General features: G+C 43.8%; 1 protein-coding gene across 4 annotated transcripts in view; it reads right to left on the reverse strand.

The window, feature by feature from the left end:
* The window catches only part of LOC115465411 (multidrug resistance-associated protein 7-like), a 120,717-nt gene that overhangs the window by 16,119 nt on the left and 87,525 nt on the right, over window positions 1-17,073 (reverse strand). For all 4 annotated transcript variants that reach the window (XM_030195856.1, XM_030195857.1, XM_030195859.1 and 1 more), the window contains 4 exons: window positions 14,875-14,992; window positions 10,919-11,108; window positions 8,011-8,354; window positions 2,197-2,366 (listed from right to left, as the gene is read on the reverse strand). In XM_030195856.1, coding sequence (XP_030051716.1) covers window positions 2,197-2,366; window positions 8,011-8,354; window positions 10,919-11,108; window positions 14,875-14,992 — 822 coding nt within the window. The remainder of the gene's footprint in view (window positions 1-2,196; window positions 2,367-8,010; window positions 8,355-10,918; window positions 11,109-14,874; window positions 14,993-17,073) is intronic.

The following is a 17,073-nucleotide window of genomic DNA, read 5'->3' on the forward strand; positions in this document are numbered from 1 at the left end:
GGTCAGGTTGCACCATGAAGCGATACAGAGACACTATAATATTCTTGGTCTTATTTTGCTTCCCTTTCCTAATAATTCCTAGCATCCTGTTTGCTTTTTTGGTGGCCCCCACAAAATGGGCAGAAGACTTCAGCGTGTTGTCTACAATGACACCTAGATCTTTCAAGAAAAAGATCTAGGTGTCAAGAAAGAGTGCTGACTCCTAAGGTGGACCCTAGCATCAGGTAACTACGATTCAAATTATTCTTCCCAATGTGCATCACTTTGCATTTGTCCACATTAAATTTCATCTGCCATTTGGATGCCCAATTTTCCAGTTTCATAAGGTCTTCCTGCAGTTTTTCCACAATCGGCATGTTTTGACAACTTTGAATAGTTTTGTGTCATCTGCAGATTTAATCACCTCACTTGTCATTCTGTTTTTCTGATCATCAGCAACGGTCCCTGTGGCACTCCACTATTCCCCCCTCATCCATTTAGAAAAATGGCTATTTAACCCTACCCTCTGTTTTCTCTCTAATAAACAATTCCTAATCCACAGAAGGACATTGCCTCCTATCCCAATGACTTTTTCATTTTCTCAGGAGTCTCTCATGAGAAACTGTGTCAAAAGCTTTCTGAAGATCTAGATACAATACAACTGGCTCACCTTTATTCACATGTTTATTTATGCCTTTAAAGAAATTAAGAAAATTGGTACAAAAGACTCCTCTTGGCTGAATCCATGCTGGCTCCGTCCCATTAAACCATGTGTGTCTATGTGTTCTGTAATTTTATTCTTTATAATAGTTTCCACTATTTTCCCTGGCACTGAAGTTAGGCTTACTTTTCTCTAATTTCCCAGATCACCCCTGGAACCCTTTTTAAACATCGGCATGACAGTGGCCACTCTCCAATCTTCAGCTACTATGGATGATTTTAACGACAGTCTAACAGATCAGCAATTTCATGTTTGAGTTCTCTTGGTGCCCTGGGTTGTATGCCATCTGGTCCAGTATTTGTGTTTCCACCAATTTCATCAGCAGCTATCTTTCCTCATAGTCCCCTGCATGTTATCTGATTAATTGTGGGCTTACTTTGTTCACTGTATCTCTTTCTGTTTATGTGGAAGAGCAATTTCAACCCCACTTTCTTGTCTAGTTTAAATGCTGCTCAGTGACTAGGGACCACCATGCCCAACACGGATGGGTGTAAGCCATCTCACTGTAAAATTCCTTATCCTTCCAGGTACATTCTCACTTACCAATGTACCCAAAATCAATTCCTCAGCTATCAACTAAAGTTCTTTGTAAGGACATTTCCTTCCATGCCCCTACCACAGGCAGGCCATACTTTCTATCTACTACCCTTCCCCAACTGCTTTTGAATAAAAGTACGTAAGAGACTAGTCTCCTTTACCCCCCAATACAGGCATCTCAACTTCCCAAGGGATGAGGAAGGATAGGAAGATGAGGAGATGGGCAAGCAAGAGCGGGGCTGCTGAGAGACAAAGCTGTGCCCAATCTTCAGGGCCCCACCGCCGCCACCACTGCCGACGCCGCTCCCGACCACTGCTGCTCCCCCCTGCCGCCCCCCACCCACAGCAGCAAACGGGACAGAATGCTCTGCCGGCTATAGGTCCTTCTTCCTACCATGTCCAGCCTCCAGTAAAGTAACTTCCTGTTTCCGCATAGGCAGGACACGACAGGAAGAAGGACCTGGCCAGCAGAGTAGTCTCTTTTGATTGCTGGTGCCAGGCCTTCTTTGGTGGCTGGGTCAGGGGAATCTTGCCCCCCTCACCCCGCTCCCCCTCTTGGCAGCCCTGAGCAAGAGATGAGCTTCTCATTGTATTCCTGGTGGAGGAGTGTGGTAGCCGTGTTAGTCCACTCTTAAGGTTATCAATAGAAATCAAACAAAATAAAACATGGAAAAGAAAATAAGATGATACCTTTTTTATTGGACATAACTTAATACATTTCTTGATTAGCTTTCGAAGGTTGCCCTTCTTCGTCATTTCCGATCTGACGAAGAAGGGCAACCTTCGAAAGCTAATCAAGAAATGTATTAAGTTATGTCCAATAAAAAAGGTATCATCTTATTTTCTTTTCCATGTTTTATTTTGTTTGATTTCTACTGATATTCCTGGTGGAAAAAGCAGGCAATGCTCAGATCCAGTACAGCTGAGGAAAGAAGAAAGAGATAAGACAGTCTGTTAACCTGGGTCGCCAGATTCCCTTTGGTGCTGAATGATGGCAATCACTGCAATTGCTGTAACCACAACCACACCGATCATCTGCAGACGGATGTCTAGCCATTGCATAGCAGTGTTACTGATGAACAGACAACGTTGGTTCTTCTCCAATCGCACTTCATTCTCCTGTTCAAACCTGTCCCAGGCACAAATAATCTAAGGTCAATACCAAAGTAGAATATGTATTTTTAATGAGTCGTATAGAGTCAAAGTCTCACATAGGGCGCAGTGGCGTAGCAAGGGCGTGGCGGGGGCGGTCCGCCCTGGGTGTCAACGGGTGGGGGGGGTGCTCCGCTCCGTCCATCCACACCCCCCCTTGGCATGGAACCGCCTCCCCCCCCCCGACGCAGTCCCCACATGCCCACCAGGTTCCAGCTCCGTCCAGCTCCGTCCACCCCCAGCGTGGCGCCGCCTCCCCCCCCACGCAGTCCCCACTTGCCAACCAGGTTCCAGCTCCGTCCACCCCAGCGTGGCGTCTCGCATATGCAGCACAGCACTGCTGTAAAAAGAAAAAAATCGCCTCCTCGTCGGCCCTTCCCTCACTGTGTCCTGCCCTCTGACGTAACTTCCTATTTCCTCGAGGGTGGGACACAGAGGGAAGGGCTGACGACGAGGCGATTTTCTTCTTTTTACAGCAGCGCTGCAGATGCGAGGTGCCACGCTGGGGTGGACGGAGCTGGAACCTGGTTGGCAGGTGGGGACTGTGTCGGGGGGGGGGGCGGCGTCATGCTGGTGTGGACGGAGCTGGAAGGCAGGTGAGGACTGTGTCGGGGGGGGGGCGGGGTGCGCAGTGGCGATCCGCCCTGGGTGTCAGGCAACTACGGAACGCCACTGGTTAGGGGTATATACAGAACGTTCTGAGTACAAGCAATTCACCCATTATACAACTGATGAAATCATGATAGTTTTCAAGTTTCATAGTTTTGTTTCTAGCGTTCCTGCATTCAGCACATCTTTTCTGGCTTTCCACAGGCCTGCCAGTGATGCCTCAGTTTGGTTCTTTCTGGCCCTATGCCTTCCACAGCAATCATGTCACACCTTGATTACTTTTTCAGCATTGACAGAAAAGAAGACCAAGAACTACCATATTAGATCGGACCAAAGGTCTATCAAGCCCAGTATCCTGTTTCCAGCGGGAGCAAATCCAGGCTACAAGTACCTGGCAGGATCCCAATAAATAAAGGCCCGATATTCAAAGGAAGTTATATATTCGCCAGTGCCTGGTAAATATGAAACTTCTTTATCCATAGATTTTCAGATATTTGGGGGGGGGGGGGGGGAGGCAATTCTATAACAGGTGTCTGGAAGCATGCGATAAGAGCCTATTTTGTAAAGAAATGCTAGACTTTGATGTACCTAACATGTAAGTGCGAGCACTTACATCACCCACAGAGCTGGTGTAAGTACAAGCACCTAAGTGTGGCAGGTGCATGCATAATTAGCCGTACTCTATAAATTATACAGTAATTGGGAGACCTGCCTATGTCCCGCGCGTGCTGTTCCTCAGTGTTCATCCCACTTGGAAATACGTAAGTGAATATTTTCAGAATAACGCTTAGGTGGCATGCTGGCATATATGTGCTTAAATGCACATATATGCTAATATTCTAAACATTTATGTATATACAGGGCAATTCTATAAATTGGCACCTCAATCTAGGTGTCTCAATGCCACGCACTTAGCGTCAATTCCATAAACAGCATCCTGGCACCAAGACTCCATTATAGAATACTAGCATAAGTACGTAAGAATAGCCCTACTGGGTCCTTCTAGCCCAGTATCCTACTTCCAACAGTGGCCAACCCAGGTCACAAGTACCTGGCAGAAATCCAAATAGAAGAAACATTGCATTGGTGCATCCATGTTTAGGCATGCCCTCTTACACCATGTCAATGGCAGGCATAATTTGGCATAACTAGATACATCAAGTCACGCATGCTTGTAATTTATAGTATTCTATAAACTACATGCATAACTGGGAGACATGCTGGCCCGCTCCTGCTCCGCCCACTCGTACACCCCCTTGCAGTTAGGTGCTGCTATGCCACTTAGACGCTACCTTATAGAATTGTGCCTAATTGTCAACTTAATGGTGCCTTTGACAGGTGTAAGTGGTGCATACCTCTAGGCTCCAGCTTACTGAATTGCCCCATGCAATCACGTGTAAATGTTAGCAATTATGTTGTACAATTGCACCCCCTACAGTATCAAGCTGAAAATCTGTTACTGTATTGGATATGCACAGAGAAAGCAAGAGAAGAGTCAAAGCTGAGGGGACTAAGAGAATGACTGTTATATATAGAAATAAATAAAAGGGGAAGGGAAGAGATAGATTTAGAGAGAAAGATAAGAAGCTCCGTCTTAGCCATGTTAAGTTGGAGACATCTAGGTGGCAATGTTAGACAAGCAGGACATGAGATTTCAGACTGGACTTCTAGTGAATCATCAGCATAAAGATGGTACTGAAAACCAGGGGCATAGCTAGGTGGGACCATGGGGACATAGGCCCCCACATATTTAGTCCTGGCCCCCTCTATATTCGACCCCCCCCCCCCCCCCCGCTGACCCTCCCTCACCACTTTCGACCCGCCGTGAGGTACCTTTGCTGGCGGGGGTCCCCAACCCCCGCCGGCCTTAGTCTTCTTCAGCGCCGGTCTCCGGCGCATTCACTGATCTGTGCTGTGGGTCCTGATGTCCTGAGGACTCACAGCACAGTTCAGCGAACATGCCGGAGACCAGCGCTGAAGAAGACTAAGGCTGGCGGGGGTCCCCAACCCCCGCCAGCAAAGGTACCTTGTGGCGGGTCGAAAGTGGCGGGGCAGGGTCGGCGGTGGCATGGGGGGGGGGTCGAAAGTGGCAGGGGAGGGTCGGCTGCAGGTGGGTCAGCAGCTGGGGAGGTGGGCTAAAATGTGCCCCCCTACCTTGGACTCTGGACCCCCCTCCTGCCGAGGTCTGGCTATGCCCCTGCTGAAAACCATGAGAGGGACATTAGATCACCAAAGAAACAAGTATAGAGACAGAAGAGAAGAGGTTCCAGGACAGAGCCCTGAGGTACACCGACTGTTGGTGAGGTAGCAGGGAAGAAGAATCTACGAAAGCATACACAAAGTGCAAAGTGGAGGAGTAGCCTAGTGGTTAGTGCAGCGGACTTTGATCCTGGGGAACTGAGTTCGATTCCCACTGCAGCTCCTTGTGACTCTGGGCAAGTCACTTAACCCTCCATTGCCCCTGGTACAAAATAAGTACCTGAATATATGTAAACCGTTTTGAATGTAGTTGCAAAAACCTCAGAAAGGCAGTATATCAAGTTCCATTTCCCTCTCCATAAATAGAAAACCAAAACCTCCAAAATCCAAGTGAGGTGGTGTATCAAGGAGTAGGCATCAAGGCTGGAGTGGTCTTCGACGGCAACTCCAGTAACTGGGCAGTTGGACTGGTGCAAGGCAGACTTCTTTGGTCTGTGCCCCAGAATTAGTAGGGAGAGACACAGATTAAATATGCCAGTGTTTAATCATGAAGAAATAGAACCTGTGCAGCGTGTCAGACACAACTATGGCCACCTTGTTGGGCAGACTAAATGGACTGTGCAGGTTTTTCACTGCCGACATTTACTATGTTACTATGATTGGTATTGTCAAAAGCGGAACAAGAATAGCTTGATATGAAAGAAAGTCAAGATGACAATGGTGCACAACATGTTCAAGTAATTTGGATGTGAAATGAAGGAGAGAGATGGGATGATAGTTAAGCACGGTAGTTAGCCTGTTTGAAGGCAACAGGAGTAGTTGCAGTGGGAAACTAATAGACTGAGGACATTATAGGTACAAGGACAACACCAGAGGAAATAAAACTGATTAGCTGGGTGAGAATGGGATCAGTGGGGCAGGCAGTAAGTTTTGTTGTGGAGAGAAGAGGTCGTGTCCACTGCTTTAATTTTAAATAAGGAAGAAAAATATTGGCAAGGGTTGAAAGAAGAGTGCAGGAATGAAGTGGAGGAAGGGGACATGGAAGTGACCTGGTGGAGAACTCAAGATTATCTTTGTGACTTTTGTCATGGAAGTTGTCAGCCACAGTTTGGGTGAAGAGTGAAGTGTGTGTGGGGGGGTGGGAGGTTGGAGGTACAGGCACTTTGAGAAGTTTATTAAATGTGGCAAATAAATGGCAAAGGTTGAAGGCAAGAGAGTTTGTCAGATAAGAATATAAATCTTACTTAGTCAGTGCAATACCAGACTTGAAGAAGGCCAGTATCAGCATGAACGTGAGATTTTAGCCAGATGAATGGGCACAGGAATATAGGGAGTGAATTCTAGAAGTCAGTCAAGGCTGGGTTTTGGTATGACTTTCAGGCCAAGGAAAGACACGAACAACAGTGTCCAAAGCAGGGAAGAATATGTCTCATTGACAACTCCGATAATATTATTATTATTATTTATTGCATTTGTACCCCACATTATCCCACCTATTTGCAGGCTCAATGTGGTTTACAGAGTGTTGTTATGACATCGTCATGACAGGATCTAGATACAATCAATATTAAGCAGAAGATGTAAGAGGGATAGAAGGAAGGGTTATATAGGGTGCTGTAGGGTGTGTTTTAATTCTTAGGTGGGTTGGGTGGTGATAGTGTCATTAAGGGTTCATTTTGTAGGCTTTGTTGAAGAGATATGTCTTCAAGGATCTGCGAAAGTTGGTTAGATTGTCCATGGTTTTCAAGGCTGTGGATGAGAGGAGAAATGAGACACCGGTGGAGAGAGCACAAGAGTCAATAACCTGGAGATCTGTGAATGTGTTGGTGGTGAATGGAATCTTGCTACTTTTTGGGACTCTGCCAGGTACTTGTGACCTGGACTGGCCACTGTTAGAAACAGGATATGGGTTAGATGGACCCTTGGGGTGTACCTGTACAGCAACTCTTATGTTCTCACATGTCTTTCTGCTTGTGCTGTTGCTGTATTCACAGACATCTTTTAGCTAGCTGGTCCCATCAAAGTGAGTTTTACAAGAATACATTTAGAAAACAAGAATTTTTTTCTGTTACCAAGTTAATTACTTGTCTGTTACTTGACTATCATTCTTGGCTGCAGGGTGTGCACTGACCATTCTAGACATACACTAAAAATTTCTCTTCTTCACAAAACTTGTTACTTATTTGCAATTCATTCCTGAGTCATGTTGCTTCCTGCACAGTAATAACTATGCAATAAAAAAAAGTCTCAGAAGTAAAAATGGGTCTGAGGAGGGAATGTAGGGTATTTTCCATATAACACCTAAGGCACGGAAAAGCTGTCCTAGAACCCCCAAGGACAACTGAAAAGTATTCAGAGAATATGTGACCAGCCAACACCACCTGTATCTGAACAGATAAATCAGTGCATGAGGGCTGGTCTGATGCCTGTGCACTTCCAGGCAAGAGACGGGTTCAGTTCCTGGGCTAGGCTTTCTGTGCTCAGGCTAGCCAACAAGGCAACATTCATAACCCCTAAGAGGGGATGCAGGCCCTAGTCATTGCACAAAGGCAACACCTAAAGGACAAACTTAGCATTCATATTTGGTTGAGTTCTGGAGGGAATTGCAGTTTGTGGTACCTAGCTGAGGACTGCTGGCTGATTTGAATGGGAGAAATAAAAAAAATAGGGGGTAATCCCTCCCCCACCCCCCCAAAAAAAACCCGGGAATGAAAACTCTTGACATCATATCTCAACAGACTCAAGAGACTGAGTTGGAAACACAAGAAACAGTAGGAGGAGACTGCTGGGCCAAAAGGTCTTGCTCTGCTCACCTGTCTGTTGCCCGGGTTGCCCGGATAGTGTTCAGTCCCGTCAGGGTCTCTGAGAAGTGGGTGTAGATCGGTGAGAGAGTGATGCTATTTAGTCGCTTCAGCTCTCGCGAGGTGTGACGGTAGTACCACTGGATGTACAAGTAAAGGGCAGTGAGCGGTACCATCACTAGGACAATCCAAGGCAGCCCATAACTTATTATCACCACCATGCCCAGCAGAGCAAAGCTGAAGATCAAGATCATATTAAGTCTAAATGGAAGGTTTTCGTCTGCACACTCCAGGTCAGAGGAGAAGCGATTGATGATCCTGCCTACTGGAGTAGTATCAAAGAACATCACTGTGGCCTGGCAAGAAAAAAGTAGCATTTAAAAGGATGAGATCAATTATCTTTGTCAAATTACAGACACAGGGCAGCACTTTAGAAAGGATGTACGAATCAAAATTGAGACATCCAAGTCAGCTTGTCTCAATTTCTGCTAGTATTTTAGAACAGGAACTGCTGACATAAAGCCTGTTGTAAGATGCCTGGTGAAATGGACATTTATGTGCTGGTTTCACGTGGCAGAGTATATCCCGTTTAGAATCATAAACAACTAAAATTTGATCAGGGTCAAAATAGGCACATAAATGTTTAGGTTATAAAATTGCAACATAAGTGTGTTTGTCCCAGAACATAAACATCCAGGCCACCATTTTAGAAACATAATCATTTATTATTCCTGAAGCTGTCACTGAGCCCAATATACCTTGCCAGTTTTGCTTTTGAGGGGGGGGGGGGGGGGGGAGGAGACATCAACCACTGGGTGATTAAAAACAGCATATTTTCAAATCACTTAGCCTTCCAAAGTTCCATAGAAACCTTTGGAAGGCTAAGTGCTTTGAAAATGAGCCCGAAACTTTGAGGACAAACTCCCCTAATCCCTCCAGTGGAGTTCTGCTCAAAAGGAGCACTTTTCAGAAGCCTAGCAGGTGTAAATCCCATATAAATCTTTTTGGACAGAGACATACATTCCCCTTCTGAAATGGGGAGTACATGTTTAATTTTTTAAGCCCACCCTAGTCTTTCTCAGACCACGCCCCCTCACCATGTGCATGTTTTAGAGTTTTAGACCTGTATATCCCGGTTCTGTAAAATCAGGATTTAGATATTTATGCAATATAAACGTCTAAGTGCCATTTTTTACATATCAAACTTGAATAGTGCTTCTAAAATAAGCACCGTGGTGTACTAGGTCTCAGAAGTGCTGATCAACTGAAATGGCCTTGCGAACACTAATTTTATAAAAGATTGTTTAGGTTGGTAGGCCAAGTAGGTGCCTATTTTGAAGCTATTCCATAAAGATAACATAGACACCTATATGTCTTGTATAAGATAGCCTAACCAATCACACAGACATTGTGGCTTCAACTCCTGCTTGGGTGCAGGTGTATATGTATGCAGCTGAAGTGTGTGTGCAGTTTGTAATCTATGGGCTACATTCTATATTTGGCACCTAAAAAATATGGCACCAACCCCTCCCCCCCCCCCCCCCCCCCCCCACGTTTAACTGGTATTCTATAAGCCATGCCTAAAATTCAGCGCAGTTTATAGAATAACTCAAGCGGAGAGGTCATGCATAAATTTAGACCCCACCATTTGCACTAATGAAAATGTGGTGGAAATGCACACATGCCTAAATTTTACACATGGAGCAATGTTATTCTATAATTAGGTGCATAACTCAAAACCAAGCCCCGATCCACCCTGAGATGCCTATGACCCTCCCATTTCTACGCCCCCTTTTTCAGGGCGTTCATAAAGTTTATACCCAGGTCCCATGGCTAAATTTACATGCATAAGTCCCAATTAAATCTAATTTGTGCCAATAACTGCTTGTTAAGCCAATTATTGGCACTAGTTGGGTCATTATTTTATTAAATACTGCGCGCAAATCGAAAGCATGCCTAAATTTGTGCACACAATATTTGGCGACTTTAATGGAATCTGGGGGTGTGTAAGTACTTCATGACTCTGTATGTCATACAAAACAAGTGCATGCCTCCTGGGGTAATTTTATGTAGAACAGGGTTTACACATGAAAAATCCTTTTCAAAATTACACTCTTGTAGTCAACTGCTCAGACCTTTGTCTGGTCAGCCCCTCTCTTTGCACCATATTTTATGCTGTGGATTTTCCCAAGTCCATCTTAATAATGGCTAATGGACCTTTAGGAATGTGTCCAAACCTTTTTTTTAAACCCTGCTAAGCTAACTGCTTTTACCAAATTCTCTGGCAACAAATTCCAGAGTTTAATTACACATCAAGTGAAGAAATATGTCTCCAATTTGTTTTAAATTTACTATTTAGTAGCTGCATTGTGTGCACCCTCGTCCTTGTATTTTTAGAAAGACTAAACAAACAATTTATGTCTACCCTTAGCTACTCCACTCAGTATTTCATATATACCTCTATTATATCTTCTCTCAGCCATCTCTTCTCCAAGCTGGAGTCCTAGCCTCTTTAGCCTCTCCTCATAAGAAAGTTGTCCCATCCCTTTTATCATTTTCATTGCCCTTCTCTGCATCTTTTCTAATTCTGCTATAGCTTTTTTTTTTAAATGCAGTGACCAAAACTGCATACAATATTCAAGGTGCAGTTGTACCATGGAGCGATACAATTTTTTTCCTTTAACCCTAGAAAGTATCAGGGCTTCAACTATTCACAAAACAAAGTTTTCTGTCCCTGTACAAGTCTGTTGATTGAAACCAAGGATCGTATCAAAATTTTATCCACTAAGATCTGCTGATGCAGGAGTTCTGTTTTGCGACTGGCAATATTTTTTAGGTTATTCTTTCAGAATCACATAATCAAGTGTAAAACAAATGTATCAACACTTCCCAAACTCCCTTGTAAACTCCAGACCCTTACCATGAGCACTCTATTCAGCAGTCTCCTGTGAATGACTGTTGAAGCACGGATGACCCCATAGGCAAAGAGGAATGCACGAGTGATGGTCAAGATGGAATTGGCCACCACGATGCCGCCATATACAGTGAGGTAAAAATTCACATCTGAAGAGCTGTTTCTTTGGCCTGCAGGTGCCATAGTGACCATGGACCTGGTGGGAAAAGTGATAAGAATTATCTACCTCATACACAGAAGGATTTTGAAAAATGGGAAGGCAACCAAAGAAATGAGAATAAACCAAAAATTTGCATTCTAACGGACAGCTATGTCCCTGCCTGTTCACTTTTCCATCTCTTCCTCCAGAATTAAAGTCACTGTCAGAGCTGTGATCGCTGTAAAATAATTAACAAACTACTGCAACCTCAGCTGTCTCCTTTGAGCTCCAATTTGCCCTGTGCCTCACCATAACTACATACAGATAAAACGTTTCAAAGCGATTGATCGAGTGTCTGAAAACTGACAATGCTCAGTGCAGTTATAAGGATGAATGTTGTACAAGGCATGCGCTTTTAGTAGCGTGGAAAGGAGGCTTTCCTAGGGGCATGCTAAGTCATAGGAGGAAAAGTACTTGTGTAGATGAAAATTCTCAAACGTATGTCCATTCTCACCCAACAAAATTCTATCTGTACAAAAAGCGGGTTAAAAATGTTCACTCATATTCAGTGTCAATGGCACTTTTGAAAGTGAATAGTGAAAGTCTTTGCTTGAAAATTGGTGCAAATACCTGGGGTAAAAAGTACTTTAGAGTTTGGAAATTTCCCCTTAGAGTCTAGTTTTTGTTGCAGTAAACTCGTCTGTGTGGCTGTCATGGTCCTGGAATTACTCCCAGCAGGAATGCTGTAGCCAGTGGTGTTCCGTGGTCGGCTGCCACCCAGGGAGGGTCGCTACTGCGCACCCCCCCTCCCGGGTGGCGCATTGTCCATTCAACCCCCCCCCCCCCGGGAGCAGCGCCCCCCTCGGCGCATCACCCCCCCCCATTCTTCCTGCCTGTGGGAGTTGGGGACAGCCTCACGGCTGTCTGCTCCGCTGGTTCCCTGCTCTCTCTGCCCCGTAACAGGAAGTAACCACAGAGAAAGCGGGGAACCAGCGGAACTGGCAGCCACATGGCTGCTCCCTGCACCCCTCCTGGAGAGTGCATCCAGGGCGGACCGCCCTCGGTACGCCACTGGCTGTCGCTATGCCTGGAGGCTGAGAAATGTGGACAGTTTCTTCAGGTGAGATCTAAGAGTTAACAACATCTTCAGAGGATAACCTAATGACTGTTGTAGAATCATATTCAGTTTCTTCAGGGTTACTCAGTGATATGATCCCAGTTTCTAATCAAAGGCTCTTCTGATCGATTCTGTTACACATACACTTTCACAACATTATTTATCAAAGGGTTTCTAAAACTCCCTTTAGCTTATTACTAGCAGAGTCAACCACACCTTTTGTGAGGCTTAGGTTTTGAATGTACTACTCTGATGACCAGATCACTTCATGAAAGGCATTTTCAGACTACCAGTGCTAGACTTTACTATGAGAACAGTACCCACTATCCCCTGGATTCTGTAAAGGTCACCCAAATTTGGACTCAGAGCCCAGATCCGCACAATTAATGAGCCATTGGCAATCAATTATTGATATTACTTGGCACTAATTAGGACAAACATGGATCTGCCTATGCACTATTCTTTAACACTGCCTGCCTAAATTGTCCCACGCACAAGTCAAAAGGGGGCATAGCCAGGGAAGGGGCATTTAGGAGCAGTGTCATAGGGTCATTTACACCAGGTTTCAGCAGGCAGAAGTTGGGCTCAGGAATCCCTGCTGAGCTTATTCTATAAAGGCTGTTTAGAGCTAAGTGATCTTCATAGAATTTAGCATGGATCTTAACGGTGCCTAACTTTGGGTGCCATCTACTGAATCTAGCCCTGTTCCTAGAGTGCTTTGTGATGGCAGTTAGAAAATATCCTGCTGTTCCTACAATACATGAACAGAAAAGTGATGGAAAATAAAGAGCTAAGCAACAAAACATCTATCTCAGGTCAATACTGAAATGCAGCAGTCAAAAATTGTTTTTTAATAAATACTTGCCACTGCAGTTTAAAAAATAAATCTGAATATTCTGCACCTGTATCTAGATAGTGCCCAGCGCTGAATGTCCGGCTAGCACAGTCACTGCCAGCACAATCTGAACAGTGGAGATATTGAGCCTGCTATAAGGGTAGCTAACCAGAAAAAAAGACTGAACCTGACCACAAACCAGATAACTCTGGAGACTCCCCTTGGACCATCACGATTTTAGCTCCGACAGTGACTGTAAGAAGCTAGTCAGTTTGTTTAGATTATAACAGTATTTGTTCAAGATCTACAGTTCTAAACTTCAGCAGGACTGCGATCCTGTGCTCCATTTTAGAGCTTACTGTTTGATCCCCTGATGCAGACGCTTGCTTGCATCGAAACACGGCCCGTGTCGGGTCCACCTTTTTAGGATATTAATAAAGACTGTTGGATTTACATCTCCTGTGTTGATTCGTCTTTTGTCAGCCTCTACTTTTGACTACAGACTAGATAGGTCACATGGTCTTTATCTGCCTTCATTTTTCTATGTTTCTATCCTCCCTGTTTGAAAACCGCTCTCTGAAAGAATATTTTATTTTTATTTATTTTTATTACATTTGTACCCCGCGCTTTCCCACTCATGGCAGGCTCAATGCGGCTTACATGGGGCAATGGAGGGTTAAGTGACTTGCCCAGAGTCATAGACATACTTTTCCCTGCGTGCACTTACAACAATCTTCCAAGTAAAATGTATGTACCTACTTGTGCCTAGTGAGTTTATGTGCATACATTTACATCTGCTATTGTAGCATATACACATTATGAAGGTTAATTTACGCACCTTTGTACATATTTTTTAAATTATGAATGTAAACAGTAAACCCTCCAACCCTAGGTACACATCTGCTAAATACATGTAAAACTATACACACATGGAAACTATTTTTGCTTGTAAAACATGGATTTACATGCATAAATCGACTCATGTAAAATTAGGTCATATCTAAAAGTACATGTGATACAAGTCAGTGCATATCAAATCAAATCAAATGAAAACAAATTTTATATACCAATAATTTCCCCTTTCCTCCAGGGTTCAGTGCAGTCTACACAGTTCATACATATGTAAGCATACTGTAATTCATAAAACAGTTAAAACCATCATCACTCTTTGGAAAAAAAATATTTTTCCTAAGGATAGTTATTTGAAAAATTAAAACTTTAAGATTGCCAAGCTTGTCCAAGAAGGCACTGGCATGCATTTACTGTTATACTAATGAATTTTAAGGCGATCATTTTTAGAAATGGAAAATCTTCCACTCAAATACATTTTGGGATTTGTTCTTTTTTTGTCTGTACCCGTTTTTTCACTGGTTAACTGTTATTAGCTTTTGAATGTTTATTAGTAACCAGTATAGTTCTACGTGTCTTTTCAGCAATTTTTACACTGTACATTTCTCAAAAATAAAGGTTGAAAAGCATATTATTTTGCTGAATTGTTGTGTTGTTGGTTAATTTTTTCCCCTCTATTTTAAGGGGTAGGAGAGAGGTTGAGAGGTATCTGTACAGTAGACATGCTCACGGGCAGAGTATGGCAGAGTATAAGTGAAGTCACAATTTACACATGTAGTTTATAACATACATGCAATTATGCATATTGTTTGCATGTATATTCACACATGAACTCAAGCAGGTGTAACGACTGCCAACTTATGAAGAGAGAGCACCCAAATTCTCAACTCCAGCTTTTTTCTCTAAAGTATTTAAAATCAAATCTCTCCGAAACCTTCTATTACACTCGTGGTCATTGTGTTTCACATCATTTGGCTACAAAAAACCATTGTAACTTCTTTCTTAAGAGTAACTGGACTTACATTAGACTCTGTGGTAAGGAAGGTGGTGAAAAGTCACTCACGGAGGCATTTCTATTGGATGTCTTCTGCAAGTTGGAGATCCAATATGCCATCCACCAAGAAGAGACGTTCTCAGAAGCTGTGGAAGAAACAGTGATGTCAGTGAAGGACTTAAGGCATGAACATGGACGTACAAGTCTGAAAAAAAGCCAAATATATTATTGTAATGACACCAGGAAATTTCAAAAGTCGACACCTGAACTAAAAATACAACCTACGACCCCTCTTTCTAGAGCTTTCTTTCCACTGAAAGAGGCACACCTCCTGTGCATTTATACCTTGCAAGTATTTACATTTCTCTATCATATCTCTGTTTTCCCTCCTTTCCTCCAGTGTATATACATTGAAATCTTTAAGCCTTTTCCCATATGCTGTATAACAAAGACTGTTGACCTTTTAGTAGTTGCCCGCTTGACTGTCCTCATCAGGTTTATAGCCTGTTGAAGATATTGTCTCCAGAACTGTACACGGTACATCAAATGAGGTCTCACCAGAGTTTTTATACAGAGGCAGTATCACCTCCCTATGTATCCAAACATCCTTCTGGCTATTACTGCTGCCTTATTTGTTTTTGTTTTGTTACATTTGTACCCCGCGCTTTTCCCACTCATGGCAGGCTCAATGTGGCTTACATGGGGCAATGGAGGGTTAAGTGACTTGCCCAGAGTCACAAGGAGCTGCCTGTGCCTGAAGTGGGAATCGAACTCAGTTCCTCAGTTCCCCAGGACCAAAGTCCACCACCCTAACCACTAGGCCACTCCTCCACTGTTGCTACTATTTGAGATTCTACATGGAATGTTGCTATTCCACTAGCAACATTCCATGTAGAAGGCTGCGCAGGCTTCTGTTTCTGTGAGTCTGACGTGCGGCACGTACGTGCAGGACGTCAGACTCACAGAAGCAGAAGCCTGCGCGGCCACATTGGTGATCTGCAAGGGCCGACTTCTACATGGAATGTTGCTTGTGGAATAGCAACATTCCATGTAGAATCTCAACTAGTAGCAACAGTTGAGGAGTGGCCTAGTGGTTAAGGTGGTAGACTTTGGTCCTGGGGAACTGAGTTTGATTCCCACTTCAGGCTCAGGCAGCTCCTTGTGACTCTGGGCAAGTCACTTAACCCTCCATTGCCCCATGTAAGCCGCATTGAGCCTGCCATGAGTGGGAAAGTGCGGGGTACAAATGTAACAAAAATAAAATAGATACTATTGGAGATTCTACATGGAATGTTGCTCCTATTGGAGATTCTACGTGGAATGTTGCTATTCCACTAGCAACATTCCATGTAGAAGGCTGCGCAGGCTTCTGTTTCTGTGAGTCTGACGTCCTGCACATACGTGCAGGACGTCAGACTCACAGAAGCAGAAGCCTGCGCGGCCACATTGGTGATCTGCAAGGGCCGACTTCTACATGGAATGTTGCTAGTGGAATAGCAACATTCCATGTAGAATCTCCAATAGTAGCGACATTCCATGTAGAATCTCAAAGATCATTAGACACAATCATCGCCAGATGCCTCTCTTCTTTTGTGCACAGAAAAATGCACCCTCAATATTGGGGTTCTGCAGCCTAAATGTGTAGCTCTGCATTTTTCTTGTTTTTGCATTAATATTAACTTCCAAAATGCTAGACCATTCCTTGAGATTCACTAGATCCCTTCTCATATTTTTTGACACCTTCAGCCACAAAGAGGCAAACCTTTCCCACCAGCCCTTCTGCAATGTCACTTTCAAAAATGTTAAACAGAAGTGGAACGAGGACCAGTCCATGTGGTACACTAGTGATAATCCCCTCCTTGCTCAAAGTGAATTATATTTATCACTACCCCTTTGTCTCTTCCCATTCACCCAGTTTCTAATCTGGTCAGTCACTTTGGGACCCACAGATATGGAGCTTGATTTGTTATAATATGCAGAATGACATCAAAGGCCTTGTTGTAATCCACCATTATCCAGTACTCGAACAAAGAAAGTAATTGGGATTTGTCTGACACGATCTATTTCTAGTTAACCAAAAACAAAAAGGAATGGGCATAAAGTGGTAGGAAGCCCCTATCTAAAAACAGATTTTCGGAAAGGAGAGGGAGAACATCATACTAGATTTTAATCAGGTCAAAGGACCTCTTATAGTGCACAGCTATTCCAAGTCCAGGCCTTACCGTGT

Source organism: Microcaecilia unicolor, chromosome 3, assembly GCF_901765095.1.
Source record: "Microcaecilia unicolor chromosome 3, aMicUni1.1, whole genome shotgun sequence".
Lineage (NCBI taxonomy): Eukaryota > Metazoa > Chordata > Amphibia > Gymnophiona > Siphonopidae > Microcaecilia > Microcaecilia unicolor.